The sequence below is a fragment of the Epinephelus moara genome, chromosome 8, assembly GCF_006386435.1.
Source record: "Epinephelus moara isolate mb chromosome 8, YSFRI_EMoa_1.0, whole genome shotgun sequence".
NCBI classification, from domain to species: domain Eukaryota; kingdom Metazoa; phylum Chordata; class Actinopteri; order Perciformes; family Serranidae; genus Epinephelus; species Epinephelus moara.
In genome coordinates, this window is record NC_065513.1 from 25,866,699 (window position 1) to 25,882,687 (window position 15,989).

The 15,989-nt window shown below is 41.1% G+C and overlaps 1 protein-coding gene across 4 annotated transcripts in view; it reads left to right on the forward strand.

The window, feature by feature from the left end:
- ccser1 (coiled-coil serine-rich protein 1) overlaps nucleotides 1-15,989 on the forward strand; it is a 184,946-nt gene that overhangs the window by 94,921 nt on the left and 74,036 nt on the right. For 3 of the 4 annotated variants that reach the window (XM_050050500.1, XM_050050501.1, XM_050050504.1), the window contains exon 10: nucleotides 1,532-1,612. In XM_050050500.1, coding sequence (XP_049906457.1) covers nucleotides 1,532-1,612 — 81 coding nt within the window. Of the gene's footprint in view, nucleotides 1-1,531; nucleotides 1,613-2,019; nucleotides 2,177-15,989 lie in introns of those variants that run through there. The other variant, XM_050050502.1, reaches the window with a different exon arrangement.

A 15,989-nucleotide genomic window follows, 5' to 3' on the forward strand; every position in this document is an offset into this window, starting at 1 on the left:
CAGCCTTGAATGTGTGAGTGAGTGTATTCATCTGTTTGGCACTTCTCTCTGACAGGGATGTTCTGGCTCCTGCCACCAGCTGGATTTGATTTCCAGACATGTACTGCCGCTCGTGTGTTTTTACGAGCACAAGTGGGCATATATCTATGTGCGTGTGTGTGTGTATTGATAAATCGTCTCATACCAGCCTGTATCCTCACTGCAGCCGCAGCTTAACCTTATTTTTAACTGCATCATATGTCCTTCGAACAAAGGTTATTCTGTCATTGCTTCAAATTCCTATAGTTGTGTATCTGTGTGGCCATGTTGTCCTTGAGAGTAGTTGTGAGGGTGTATGTGTCTATGTGGGAAAGTCTAAAAGGGATACCTTGACTGCCGCAGCTAAGTTAAAGTGCAGCATTTTGAAGGAAAGGGCAGCTCATAGCCAACGCTCTGCTCACTCTGCCTCCGTCTGTAAATCTGCCAGTGAAAACCTATTAATTATCTCCTAGAAGGACCTGCTAGCTGGCTGGCCATCACTAGCTGTCACTTTTTATGAGTTTTCTCCTCTCTCTGCTGGTGCATTTTGTTGAAGGACCGTGCACCAACTGCAACATTTAGCTGCGGAAAGCCTCCTTTGCTTTTCATGTGGGCACGGGCATGACTAATGAAAACAGGTTTTTAACTTAATCTGTCAGCTCGCTTCTGCTGGATTTCAAGAGGGCGGTGTATTGGGTTTCGAGCTATATCATAAATTAACTCCCTTTCTTTCTCCTTGCCATTAACCCATCCTTACACCTTGTCCTAATTTGGGTGATTAATTTTAATCAAGGTTAATGAATTTCTCAATATTTCATAACCGCTGCAACTTTCAACCCACTCTGTTCCCCCGGCCTGTGAGTAGTGTAGGGCGAGCGTGTCAGGATGATTAGTGACATCGTCATAAAATGCTCCCGGTGGAAATAGTGCTAGGTTCCTCTCATTCAGAGGACTTGCAAACTGCCTTTTCAAAATGATCACATAGTGGTAACAGGAGTCGGGAGGTTCCTAGTCAAGGTAAAAGTGCTGTATTTTGAAGGACAGGGCAAACACTTTTCTCTCTGCACCTCCGTCTGTAAATCTGCCAGAGGAAACCTATTAATTATCTCCTAGAAGGACCTTTCGAGCAGGCTGGCCAGTGCTAGCTGTCACATTTTATGAATTCTTCTCTACTGGTGTACTTTGAGGATGGTTTCTGCTCCAGTATTTGGCTATAGAAAAGTTCTCCCGCAATTCAGCCCAGTTTTATGACCTCTTGGATTTCCAGGAGAGGCAGCTGAAGGGGAGAAAAGGATTTGGCTTTGTTGAGGTTGTTCAGAGCTGCGGTACTTTTTTTCTTCTTCTTTTGATAGCTAGTTAAGCATAGAAGCCAACTAATCTAAGTGTTGTGAGTGGAGGCAAGGCATAAGTCTGCTGGGAGAGCGTTTAGTTGTTCTGATTTATTTGTATTTGATGTTCTTTCTCTGTGAGATTTTGGACACGGCTGATGGGTGTGGGTTTGTTTTGTATGCAGGAGAGTGCCAAAGCTGCCCTGAAGATGAAAGACTGCCAAATGACTGACCGCGCAACACAGACAGAGCACATGGGGCCAGAGGTGAGATACACACAGACCACACACACCCTCTCTCTTTTGCTCTGCCAGACACAAACACACAAACAATGCACTGTCGCACTGGAAATGTGCTTTATCTCAGAACGCCTGAGTCATTAAGATTGCAAATCACTAAGTGAAGCTCTATTACAATAACAAAAATCTTCATTGCCTTCCTCCTCTATGCTCTTACTTTGTTGTCCTATCTGTGGCAATGTATTTTATGCTGAGCCGCAGCTGCCATCCCCCACCCTTCCTCCATTCGTTTCTTTCCCATCTCTTTAAGAGCATCTGTTCACGTTGAGCTAAAGCTCTAATCCATCTTACTCATTCTAAAGATGTTGTACTGCAGTGACATTCATATTATAGTCCACTACCTGCTCTTCCCCTCCTTCCTCCAATTCCTGCAGTGCTGAGAGAGGGTGCTGTGTTGCTTCCTACCTCGGCCCTCGGTTGACATGGCCTCTTTGCCTTCACTTGGGGCTGACAGTATGGGAACGCAGCAGACTTAATGGATGACTGACTAAAAATGGCTGCCTGTAACGGAAACAGGAGCAGAGTTTTGGGGTCTGTTTCTTTGTTTCCTTCCTTTAAAACACTTTTTTTTTTTTTTTTCATATTCTGGAAAACTTCTTTTATACCTCTAATCCTACTGCTTTTTAAGTTGGCGAGAAACATTGTTAAAGAGGGAAAGCTGTGTCATTGTTAGCGAGTGGGTGCACAATACCAACACTAACACACGCGCACATGCACACAGATAATGTTTGACTTTACTCATACAATGTCAAGTGCAAATTAACAGAACATAACAGAAATAAAACTTTCTCTCTGTGGATTTCCGTGAACATACTGCAGAACACCAAGTCACTTTTTCTGCAACAATGTTTTATTTTAGTAAAAGTAGCAATAATACAGGCAGCACGGTGGTGCAGTGGTTAGCATTGTAGCCTCAATGCAAGAAGGTACCTGGTTTGGGGTGGTTGGTTCGAACCTAAGGGTGGGGAGCCCTTCTGTGTGGAGTTTGCATGTTCTCCCCGTGTCAGTGTGGGTTTTCTCCAGGTACTCCAGCTTCCTCCCACAGTCCAAAGATATGCAGGTTAGGTTAACTGACTCTGAATTGCCCGTAGGTGTGAATGTGAGTGTGATTGGTTGTCTGTCTCTATATGTCAGCCCTGTGATAGTCTGCTGACCTGTCCAGAGTGTTCCCCACCTCTCAAAAAATCTTGTAACAGCAGCCGACAGATGAGTGTGGTGGTGTAAAAAGTACAATATTTGCCTCTGAATTGTACTGGAGTAAAAGTATAAAGTAGCATAAAATAGAAATAGTCAAGCAAGTACAAGTACCTTAAAAGTACTGGAGTAAATGTACTTACTCTCCACCGCCGGTAATTGCCTTCACAGAGCATATAATTTATATTCTTTCACTTGGATAGAGGAGATTAAGACAATAAGTTACTTTAAAGCACTAAGATTTATCAACCAATATATGCACATAAGATGAGTGGATGTGTTGTGCCTGTTACAATCATGGCAAATCACATTGGCACCTTTATTTCCCTTCAGAAAAGTGCTCTTTCTATCACAGTGTACTCAGTCTCACAATAGAGTAGAGATTTCTAAGGAAAGTCCTGTAATGTAACTATAAAATAAACTAACAGTTATGATTCTGCCAATTCACATTATGTCATTTATTAGGTCTGTTACCACTAAAGGAACTAAGCTTCACGTTCTACATTTGCCAGACCTTTTTTGGAGACAGAGATTGAACAGTGGTCTAGAGTGTGTGGTTTCTGACAGCAAACAAGAGAGTTTTATTGCCTTCAGATTTTCTGAACGGAACTACATGAACTTCTCTTGTCCAGTTCATCTCGACAGTGTCACTGCCTCCAAAAACCTGTTTTTATTCCACAATGGTGCAGCCTGTGTAGAATATCAAACTGCAGCAGATCAGTTGGATGTGTGGACTTTGGTTATTTTGCAACATCCTGGTGCAGGTGGAAGATCTGATTAAGGTATTCACAGTGGATCTGGTGTTTGTGCATTTATGCTTTAACATAGTGCTCCACTGAGGTTCTTTGGCTCTTTATTTTTACATTTGATTAAACAAAAGACAAATGCATAAGCGGGATGAAAAAAGCCCTGAGGGCTTTTAGAAGGACCACACCGAACATTGAACTTAGAGATAGCTGTGCGAGCCCCCGGTTTGCAAACAGATTTTTTCAGTGTCTGAAAAAAAAAAAAGGAATAAAATACAGCTTTCCAAACAACTAGAGATGAATAAAATAACAAAAACAAAAACCTAAATTAGAGACTGCATGTGTAACACATACCTGCGATGCTCAGATGACAATAAAGGGAGTTAATTGGCTGAATTAAAAGGTGTTGATGAAGGTTGCTAATAAGAACCAGATGCTAATCTTAACTCTACCTCGCTGAAATTATTAATAAAATTATAGCTGCTGCGCAGCGATGGGTCGGGTCCGGGCATTTTTAGGCAATTCTGAGCAACAAGCAGAAGAACTGGAAGACATTTAGGAATTTAGCAACACAATATGCCTTTTGCATCAGCTGAGGCTTGAACTCACAACCTCTGAGATTAAGAATCAATTTCTATCTCACTGAGCTAATTAGTCAGTGACAATTCATGTGTAGCTTCACACATTGACTAAGCCAGACGTGCAGGTTTAGCAGCCGTCCATACATGGAAAACCAGATTTGAAACCACTGTAAAAAATTCAGTTATTGAAACAAAAATCTGAAAATACACATATTGCATCTAGACAGCATGGAGATGTTGGTAATTTGTTTGTAACAATGATTGATTTGCTCCATAAGTGAAACTGATGTTTAAAATTGCCATTTTTACATTGACTCCAATTGTTCACATTAGAGCAAAATTCAAAATGCTGTCAAAAATTCAGTTTTTGAGATAAAATTCTGAAATTTGCCACACATCATCTACCATGACTCTAGAATTTTGTCATTTTTTTCATGAACATTGAAGATTTATTTAGCAAGAATTTGCATGTATATGTTTACAGTACCGTTTACAGTCAAACATTTTGATGCACTGTAGGCTCAATTTTTGATACATCAAAAATCTGAGAAACGTAGTTTTTGAAGGACAGTCTGAAGATGCTCTGTAGCAAGTTTGGTATCAATTGAGCAAAAATTGTGGGAGGAGATAGGTTTAAGAAGTTTTACAGTTTTTGAAAAAAACAGAGTGATGAACTTCATAATTTTTAATAGGTTTAAATGTACAAAAGTTTCTTCAGTATTGAGCCTACAGTTTGATGAAAGTTGTGAAGTTGTAGCACATATGGTTGATTTGAACTTTAGACGCTTGCTGTAGCGCCACCATCAGGACTATTGGCTTGAGTTTACAGCTGAGGATATCTGGCATGAGACTGGACCTTTGTGCAAAGTTTGGTGAGTTTTCACCCATGGGAAGTATGATTTCCTCGAAAGAAGAAAGAAGAAGAATACCTAGGATTACAGTAGTGTCCTGGCAGCTTAGCTGCCCGGACCCTAACTATTTTGTAGTTATTTATATGCCGTAAATGTGTCAGTTGTAAAAAGAAAATAAAAATGAAACAGACAAGGTTAACATGCTTATGTTTTTTTACAAAGTTCTGTGTGGGCCTTGACTCCCTCAACTACAGTCTTAAATGCAGCACAGATCTAGATGCACTTTGCACAGTGCACTATTGACCAGGTCCACACAGGTGGGCTATAGATGGTGAATCTTGACAGCGAAATTGCAATGCAGCACTGGTTAGTGACGCCCCTCGCTTTGACTATGTTTCTCCTGCGGTGCAAGACGAGTCACCATTACAGGTGCAGGAAAACGCCTCACTGTGCCTCGGAAAAAAAAAGCCACTTTCCTGACTGCGTCTGCATGAAATTACAGTTTTGAATCATATGATAACTGTCATCATTCTTGCTTTATCAGGTTTTTACCTTTCCTATGTTTAATTTTCCTCTCTGTGTTTCTCTTTCTGTCACTTTCGCACACATACACACACACACAGCCTTAGATATTTGTGCGCTGTGCTCCATTTGCCATCACTGACTAATGCATTTCTCATAATGTAGCCTGAAATGGCCTCACATAATTGTATATTTGTCGGTACTGGAGGCTAAAGCAAGCCAAGGTGTGGGTTTGTGCAGAATGTGTTAAAGTGCAAATTTGTATGCGTGCCCATGTGTTTGTCATTGCCTGTGTGTATGCACTATGCAAGTGTGTGTGTGTGTGCTTGTTTTGTGAAGCAGCCATTAGTCCTGGCCTTGGACAGCAAAGTCAATAAAAATGCTGTTGAAGGTGTCAAAGTAACTTCAGTCAAATAGGTTGCATTTATACCTCAGACATTATAATTCACTCAATATTCTGTTCGTCTGTGTGTTTTTATGTGTTGTCATGCCTCACATGGCATAATGTGCACATTAGTATGGTGAGGCCCCCTTAGAGCATGTATTTAGTCAAGCTGCTTTGTTTTATTTAATAACTCTTCGCCAGAAACAAAAGGACGGTGTTTATAAAGTTGTTTGATACCATAAGTTCTGGTGATTTTTTTTCTGACATTCTGATTAATTTCAATTAATTTAATTAAAACTAATTTCAGACAATCACCTTGATTTGGCCCACCAGGAGGGTCGCCACAAAGATGCTCTTTCTTTGCTCCTACAGTACAGTATACACGAGGAGAGGTTTCATCTTTGAAGATTCACTCAATTATATCACCTCTCTGAGGTGAAGTGGTTTGATTAATTTGCAGGTAATCATTTGAATTCAAGTAGAGCCACTAAGTGTCTCATCTACTCTGCAGGTGGAAAACAGCATGATATTAGCATACCAGTTATACGGTACTGGTCCATTCAGAAGGAGAAGGGCAATTCCCATAAATCCTGAACAAGCTCGTCACTGTCTCAGAGTGTTGGAGGTATCGTTGTATCCTCAAACTCTTAATGCACAGTTTCTGGTCAGGACCAAATAACCTTATCTTCCCAACACAGTGTGTCCAACTTTAGGAGTCTGGCCAGTGCCCAACCGTATGGCATTGCTATCTATTATAAAACCAGTTCCCAGCTATAGAGTCCTCCATATGCTCAGGCCCCTTGAGTAGATGGGCTCTTAATTAGAGGAGCAGCTGGCTGCCCGCTAGCAAGCTAGGCTAGCAGCACAGGTGACTTAACTCAGCAGTAGCTACAGCATGTGCGGCCTGATTTTAGCCTCCCCCCCCTCCCCTTCCATGTGTGCCTGCCTGTGTGTATTAGACAAGGAGAGAGCGAGAGAGAGACACTGAGTGTGTGTCGGTGTGTGTTTGTGAGCGTGTAGGAGATGCTGCGGCGTGGAGCAGGCCTATATAGGTTAGCTACCCCAGTGCATCGAGGACAGTCGGCTAGCAACAGAAAGTGTGTCTACAAGTGGGGCAGCTATTTCTACTGCTTCTGCCACTTCATGAGGTCGACCATCTCACTCATCCGCTCTCCCTCTACCTCACTCTCCTTCTTTTCTGGAACGTCCTCCTACTTTCCCTCACTCGGTTGTCCTCCTCCTTCTCTTCTACCTGCTTTTGTTCGCTGATCCCTGAAAGTGCAGAACTTAGCTTTCAGAAGTTCCTCTCCTCTCCTCACCGAGGTTTCCAGGCCTCCAGGAATCCATCAGGGATTCTTCTGCCCTCATTTCCCCACTGTCGGACAGTCTGTCCTAGGGACCGCTCCTGGCTCTCCATACAACTTTAAGCCAACTTGCCTCAAAGTTCCTCTTTAATTCAACTTTAACCGGGCTGTCTCATGTGTTGCTGAGTTCTAAAAAGGTCCAGAAAAGTAAAAGTTATGTGGATTGCTTGGAGTGCATGCTTCACTTCTCTCTGACAAGTCACACCTTGTTTGCAGATGATTGTTTGTATAAATCTTGAGTTTGAATTAAATGACAGCTGAGATGCTCATCTTGTTAGTCCTCACAGCTGTAGTTAGTAAATGGAAATTGACTGTGTTCTGAAAGCTATCATGAATAATGGACCACTTTGCATTCACGAGGCACCTATATTCTCCATTCCTCAGTCATCTGTTTTCTTGATATCTGCGTAGTTAAACCAATTTAAGACACAGTATACTGAAAAAACTGAAAAACACCCAGTCTACAAAATGTCAGTTCATTGACTTTGACCTTCAGCAGTTGTAAATTAAGCCAAACCTGGTTTTCATTTTTGGTACGAGGGCAAATTCCAGGAGTAAATTAGTGAGAATACTGAAGTAGTGAATGCATGATGAAGCTTTCTAAATGGGATCCACAACCTTATTTAAAAAATTGAATCCTCAAATGAAAGTAAAGGGTCCATCACTGGTCTCCACATAGTACACACTGAAAGATTATTTTGTAGTAGTTTTGACCCTGTTAAGGTCACATTCCTTACATGTTTAGATGCAGTGTGTGCACAACAGGCTCTACATCAGAAGTATCAGACTTATTTTAGTTCATGGGCCACAGACAACCCAATTTGATCTCAAGTAGGCCAGAGTAGGAACATCTTCAAATATTCCCCCTTCTGTTTGTGTAAAGAAGTACAAGGACTTTCTGAATGCGTTCATCCATTTACAAAACAGATGATGAACAGCCTGAGACGTCTTCAGAAAAATAAGTTCAACTTCAACAATATGTCTCAGTGTTTCCGCATGCAGTCAGTCTACTGCTCGCTGACATGTGCATTGTTCCATACGTTTCCACTCCTGTGTCACAATGTTGGCATCACCAAAACAAATGAAAGTGGAAGCCATTGAGAAAGCTGGATCAGTTATCCCCTTTCATACCATTTAAAAATAAGAACTTGTGGCAATTCTATAGGAATAGGGTTCCACCAATTCTGTCTTACAATAGAAGTCTGATACAGATTTTTTGCATCTTACATGAAGAAGACCAGTGGTTTTCAAACCCTTTATGCCTAAGACACACTAAAGGACAAGCCCAAATCTCAAAGTACATCTGCATTTATATCTGTGCACAACAGCTTCTATAACATGTGTTAACACTCTTATCACGACACGAGACAATAAAACACAGATAAAATATAACAGGTAGCTTTTTCTACTCTCTTTTGTTTCGTTGGAAGGTCGTCTTCACTGGTACTTTGTTGTAATTTGCTCGGTACAATAAAGCAATCCACTCTCCCGCTCACGGCTTTCTCCTTTTAATTGTCCCCATCCCTCACACTGGCTGCCAATCAGGGCTTTTGATGTGTCACACAGTCATAGATCCCACATGCAAATGGTGACAAATAGGTTCCCGGTGAAGGTTTTTTATATTAGATTATTATTATAATTTTGTGGTTATCTCAAAAGCCTATGGCACACCTGGACTGGTGCTGCTGCACATCTTTTGAGAAACACTAAAGTAGGCAACTCACTGTTAAACCTGCCTCTGAAACCTGGCACCTCTTTTCCTTCACAAGTGCAGTAATATTTGGTGCCATTCAGTGGATGGACCCTTTCAGGGGCCTGTGAGATGTATGTTTGACACCCCTGCTCTCCCATATTCACATGGGACTCTGGGACCTTATAAAGAGTGCTGCTTAGGAAGATCCACATATCCACCTGGAGCTGGCAAGTGGCAGTGTAGTGAGAGAGCCTAACACAAATTGAAAATTGTGGCCCGACATCCATTTTTCAGTTGTGCACTTACAGATTTCTCCTCTTTCTGTCAGTGTGCCAATGTAGAGATGGCAGCTAAGGTGAAAGGGAAACTGAGAAAGAGTAAGACAGAGAGGAAATAAAGAGGGGGGTTAGAGAGAAGAAGCGAGAATCTATTTTATGTCCCGCAGAGACTCTTAAGAGCTGGAGGTATGGTGGCTGCTTGAAAGTTTTTTAGAGGGGATTGAATCGATTGAGATTGCTTTCTTTCAGCAAGCTAATTTCATGGGCATTCTTAAAAGGAACATTTTATGGGGGGAATCAAAAGCTCTTGATGGTTAGCTCACTCTTGTTCCCTTTCTCGCTCTGTCTTTCTCACTCTCTTCTCTGTCGTTTTCTATTCTCCCCAGATTTGTGCAACTTTACTTTTTTTTTTTGCCTCCCTTTTTTCCCTCACTCTTTTTCTCCTGGCTTCACACACTCCCCTCTCTTCATCCCCTCTCTTTCTTTCGCAGCTTCTGAAAAGAATGAGAGGAGCGGAGGGATAGTTGAGGATCGTTTATTGTCTGTTTGCGGGCTATTACATTTGAATGGAGAAACATTTAAGTAGATCATGCAGATTCTTTCGTCTTTGTCTCACATTCTGCTTTTCTCCCCTCTCTGTTTCAAAAGGAGTGTACTGTACAGAGGTACGGAGGGACTTTTGTAGGTGTAGAAGAATCATATCTTTGGGCTAGTTACGCCATTTTATACAAAGAATGAAAAAAGGAAAAACATCAGACTTGTCTCGTCGTTTCTGACGACTTGTCCATATAACTTGAGACCTGACGAGCCATCATTATAAAACATAAAAAATGCAGAGAATTTAGGGTTAGTACGTGATTTAATGTTAATATAGATATTTTGCAGATCCTACATCAGATTGTTTGACATATTAAGTTGCTGCTACTATTTGCATAGGAAGTATAAAGTATGACTAACTTTTTTATGGGTTATGCCTTGCTTTGCCACCAGCCCCTGTTCTTAAGCTCAGATTTATCATATCTCTATGATTTCAGAGACTGCTAACAGCTGTGGCAGATAAATTCTTAGATATAATTAGATACTATGCAAGAAGGCCAAAAACAACTGACAGCTAATGCCAAGGCAGGGCAGTAAAAATAGAGAATGAATAATCAAATATGTCCCTGTGTGGCCCTATAAAAAGCTGGGATGAGAATATCTGGGCAAAGGACATGTTTACTCTGCTGACATCAAATCCCAGAGCAGGACAATCCTTTATAGTTGTCTAGAAAAAAAAGCACACAGAGGCTTCCGTATACTTTAAAATGGCCTGTGCTGAAAAGAAAAGAAAATAGCTGTTAATTTTTTTTACCTCAGAGAAGACACTTTGTACTTTGGATCTTTGGATATTTGTTCTTGCAATTGGATCTTTCCAGTTTGGTTTTCTGGTTAGGACATCAGCGTATATGTCTTTACCTGGCCAGCAGACTTTATCTGTTCTTCATCCATGCGGTCTTTTATCTTGGAACTGAAGTGTGACATTAAGGGATATAGCAAGTGTTATACAGTCTATCATAGGGCTGGGCTAGTAATCAGATTTTCATTTGAATTATGATTTTAACTTCCAACGATTAAGAAAATAATTTTGAGATAAACGGATAATTGTGCTGCATTCAGTTTAATGAATGAGTTCTCATTTTGTGTTGTGTTACAAAGCCAGCTTATCCCTTTCCTTTACAGCAGTGCACTCAGCATTGCCAACTTGGTGACTTTCTAGCTCGAGTTGGTCACTTTTTAGACCCTCTCAGTGACTTTATTTTTAAAAAGCGACTACCAACTTCTCAGACCATCAGGGAAAGAGCAAGAAATACATTCATATATATTATATTGTAGTCGAGTGGCAAAATCTGGAGCTGAGAAATGAAGCCAACGCGAAAGTGCCAAAAACTGCAGTTCCTTGAACGGCCACCTGGGGCTGGCTCCAGAAGTGAGACAATCCCCATCAACCATGTTAAAATGCCCAACTTTAAAACAGAAATAAACATGTTTACAGCCTGGTACAAAAAAACTGTTGTGGTCTCTATAGTTAATTTTCCCCTTAGTGACAACTGAACAGGGGGCGAATTTTCATATAACTCAACTGTTTGATTTTATTAAGACCTAAAGTTACGCATATTTAAGGGCAGGCTGCTTGAGTGACAGGCTGTCAGATCCGCTCTTCGTTCATCCACAGCTCCAACCTCTTGCCCAAATATGGTCACTTCTGGCTCCAAAAAGAACAAGATGGTGACAGCTGAACTTGATACTTCAAAATGGCAGTCCAGAGTCTCCCTATTTCTGTGTGTATATTTATACATTATAGATTATTTAGTTTAGTTGAATTATTCAAATAATTGTGATCTCAAAACTGACCAAAAATAATCGGGATTATGATTTTTGTCAATCGAGCAGCCCTAGTATATCATATTATAATAGTAAGTACCTGCAAAGTCTTTATTTGCATATCGTCATATCCACAACTTTCAACACCTATCAGTAACTGTCAGTAAACATCACCGTGATAGTACTGTGACATATGAACTGAGGTCAGGAAGAGGTTTTTCAGGCTTTAAATTTGGAAGAACTGTATAATGCAAATGAAAGAGCAGATAATCTGAGTTCAGCTGAGTTAACTGCTTAGGAGAGTGCTCCCATTCAGTTGCAGTAATGTCACTCGCTGAATCATGCTACCTTTCAGCTGTTTGGAAATGATTGTACACTTGTACAAACCAAAGCAGAACAGTCATTGATTCTTTCTCTTTGCCTTTGTTCTGGATGTTTTTGCCCGGGGTTATTGATCCAAAGGGTCATGGGAAAAAGAAGGTTTTGGTCTGGCTTGCCTTTACTTATGTCCAGCTATTATTGCAGTTTACGTTGGTGACACAGATGATGTTCAGCAGACCCCCTGTTGGCAGAAACACTCCTAATGGGCTCCGCTGGTTGGTCTGCATGAGCCTTCCTAGGGCTGGGGAACCCTGAATCAATATGTATGATGACATAGATCATATGAACCTGCGTCATCAGTGCTCTCCACATCTGTGCCAATTTAAGCAGGAGGATGGAGGGTCCAGTGCTGATTGCAACTATGTAGGTCTCCAACTCCTATTCCTGTAAACTAGATCATTTTGTACAGCCGTAGTCCTTACTGAGTAATGGTGCTGCTAAGGATAGAAATAAGAAAGAAAGATAGAGAGAAAGAGGAGGAGATGGGGGCTGAGCACGAGAGAGGCAGTTTTCTGCCCTACTTAGAGTTTTTATAAATTTTTCTTTTTGTCTGTCAGTCTTCTTGTCCTTCCATCTCTCGTCCCTTTCTTCTATAAATTTTATGATTTCCCTAATCCTTCTTTTCTTCCTCTCCCTTCCTCCCTCCATAAAAATGCCCTTGATTTTCCTTTCTTTCTCTCTGCACATATTCTCTTTACTCTGATCTCTCTCCATCTTCATAATGCTCCTCCTTTCTCTGTCCCCAGCCTTACCACCTTTTCTGTCTTCATCTCCCCTCCTTCCTCTGCCATATCCTTCTTGCTTTTAGTCTGCACATCTTCTCAAACATTTGCTTCCTTTCCCTATCCTTCTCCTCTCCTTCCATCGTCTGACTCTTGTGCATGTTTCTCATCCATTCCTTGATATCCCTCTGCTGCGCCTTCCTACATTCTCATCTTTATGGTTGGCCTTTCACCTGTATACCTCTCTGCTCACATTTCCACCCTCCCTCCTCTCCCTTCTCTCCTTTATTACCGTTACTCTTTCGCCCTGCCTTGCCCCGCCCTGTCACTGCTCATCCTCCATTACAGTTTCTCTACAACTCTTGTTAACCCTCTCCTCTCCTCTCCTTCCTTTCTGACTGCAACTTTTATTATTACTCTCACTGAGTAGTCGGTGTTTGTGTGGTGACTGATATTTCCACACAGTTTTCACGTTATAGTGAGAGCTTTTTGCTGGTGCATTCACTTGCTCACATTGTATGATTTGAAAGAGGAATTATAGATAATTATTGTGGCTACATAATCACCTCCTGCTTGCCAAACAAGAGAGGTCAGTCTGAACTGAAACACTTATTGTTATTTAAAAGGATTATTACTTGTCCCATTGGATGTTGAGTGTGTTTAATCCTGTTTATGTGCTGATCCACTTCAATTTGTGTTCGTTATTTAAGTTCAATGTAAGAGTTAAAGCTGATGCCAGCTAGTCTCTGCGAGTGTCTGGTTCTCACAGAGGAGTTGTGATAGTAGATGTGGAGGAGATGGTCATTTAAGTGTGATGGCTCCTGATTGTAAAATGGGGTTACAAGATCAAAGGTGGACAGGTCCTGAAGGGGCTCCTTATCACTGCACTGGTGTTGGCCTGCACTCCACGGGGGTTTTAAGACACTGCTGGACATGGATAGATAGATAGATAGATAGATAGATAGATAGATAGATAGATAGATAGATGGATGGGCAAATAATGTAAAGGCTGTGTCTAGGGGAATAGGGTATTTTATTGCAGTTTTATGTCACCATCAATTTTTACTGTTCAAGACCTCTTTCCGTCTGCCTGCTAGAATTAGTGCTAAATGTGTGTGCTTGTGTGTGTGTGCGAGAAATTTAACTTAATGTTTTAATATAAGTGGTAGAGAAGCGATGTGGTAATGGAACATTGGACAGCATTAAATAGTTTCTTTGGATCAGCAGGTATCTGTGGTCATAAGGTATACTGGAAGGTTGAACAGCATTTTAATAGTTCAACTAAATACGAGTAGGTGTACACTCACCTGCACATTACTTTTTAACACATTCTTTATATTCCTCATCCAAAATCCTTTACAAACTGCATTGGAAATATTAGATGGTTACACTATGGCTGTTATTGACTCTTTATTTGGTTCAGATTAGCCAACATACACATCAAATAATGAGCTTTACAGATGCTGGCAGGCAGATTCTGTTATCTGGGGATAAAGCCAGGCTAGTATATTTCCCCTATTTCCAACCTTTGTGCTAAGCTGAGATAAGCTAACTGGCTACTGGCTGTAGGTACGCAGTTAGTGGCATGTGTGGCATACCAAGACGCTGATTTAACAGCATCATTACTACTCAGGTGTGCCTGGGGATGGTCACAATAAAAGGCCACTCTTAAATGTCTAGTTTTATCACACAACACAATGCCACAGATGTCACAAGTTTTGAGGGAGCATGCCATTGGCATGCTGACTGCATATTGCCCATGAACTGAATGTTCATTTGACTACCATAAACCGTCTCTAATGTTGTGTCCATAAATTTGGCAGTACATGCAACTGGTGTAGTGAGCTGGCTCAGGACCTTCACATTCAGCCCTTTTCACCTGCAACATCATGCAATTGTGCAAACCAAGCTGCAACCTCCAGGGCTGAAAAATGAAGCCATTGTGAAGGTCCAGAACATGCAGTTCCTCCAATGGGTGCTTGAGGCTGGCTCTAGAAGCAGTTAAATCCACATAGACACCCAAGTGAAAATGGCCAGATTTACAGCAGAAATTAAAATGTTGACAGCCTGGTACAAAAGACGTTTTTGTTCTCTATAGCTAATTTCCCCTTCATAACAACTGCACAGGGGTGAATTTTTATATAACTCATCCAATTACATTTTATAAAGGCTTAAAGTCAGGCATATCTAAGGGTGGGCTGCTTTGAAAGACAGGCTGACTGACGAAAGTGTTTTAGGCTTCTCAGTAAGATCCTTCTCTCACTCCTCCACAGCTCCAGCATCTTGCCCAAATATGGTCACTTCCAGCTCCAAAAAAACAAGATGGCTACAGCCGAAATGCCATTATTGAGGCTTCATAACAGCAGTCCACAAACCAATGGGGTGACATCACAGTAGCTACAGCCATTATTTTTAGTCTATGGTGCAAACCAGCTGTTGAGGGGGCTGGTGTCAGATGATCTTCCAGGTGAAGACGCTGGATGTGGAGGTCCTGTGCTGGTGTGTTCACACATGGTGTTTGGTTGTGAGGCTGGTTGGATGTACTGCCAAATTCTTCAAAACAATATTGGAGATCGCTTATGGTATTGAAATGAACATTAAGTTTACAGGCAACAGCTCTGGTGGACATTTCTGCAGTCAGCAAACCAACAGCACACTCATAAAACTTGCAGCACCTGTGGCACTGGGCTGTGTGATCAACCGCACATTTTAAAGTGGTCTTTTAATGTGACCATCCCAAAGCACAACTGTGTAGTAATGATGCTGTTAAATCAGCATCTTGATATGCCTGGTATATGTTGGCAAAGTCCTCACTAACAGCAAAATTTGAAAGAACTGAACCTTTTGTGTGCATTAAAAGAATATTAGATCTTTAAATTCAACTCGTAAAAAATGAGAGCTATAACAAAAGTGTTTATATTTTTGTTCAGTGTAACTTTCGCCAAGGGAGAATATCGTATGTCAGAAATATTGAAATATTCCTTTAACTTTATTTTGTTGCTATGATGCAGCCACACCACGTTGTACTCCTTCTATATTACTATACACTTTACCTTTTATCTTGATAGTAGTTATACTTTAAATAATAAAACTAATGTTTAAAACCAGGCAACAAGACCACTCATTGCCAGCTCACTTAAGGCCTGTTTGCAGTCAAAAGTATTGTTAACACAGGATTATGTAACAATGTTACCATGACATGGCATCCAAACATTAAGCTTGCAAGATTAACAATACAGTGTGCTTATATGTCCACTTAAAGCTAA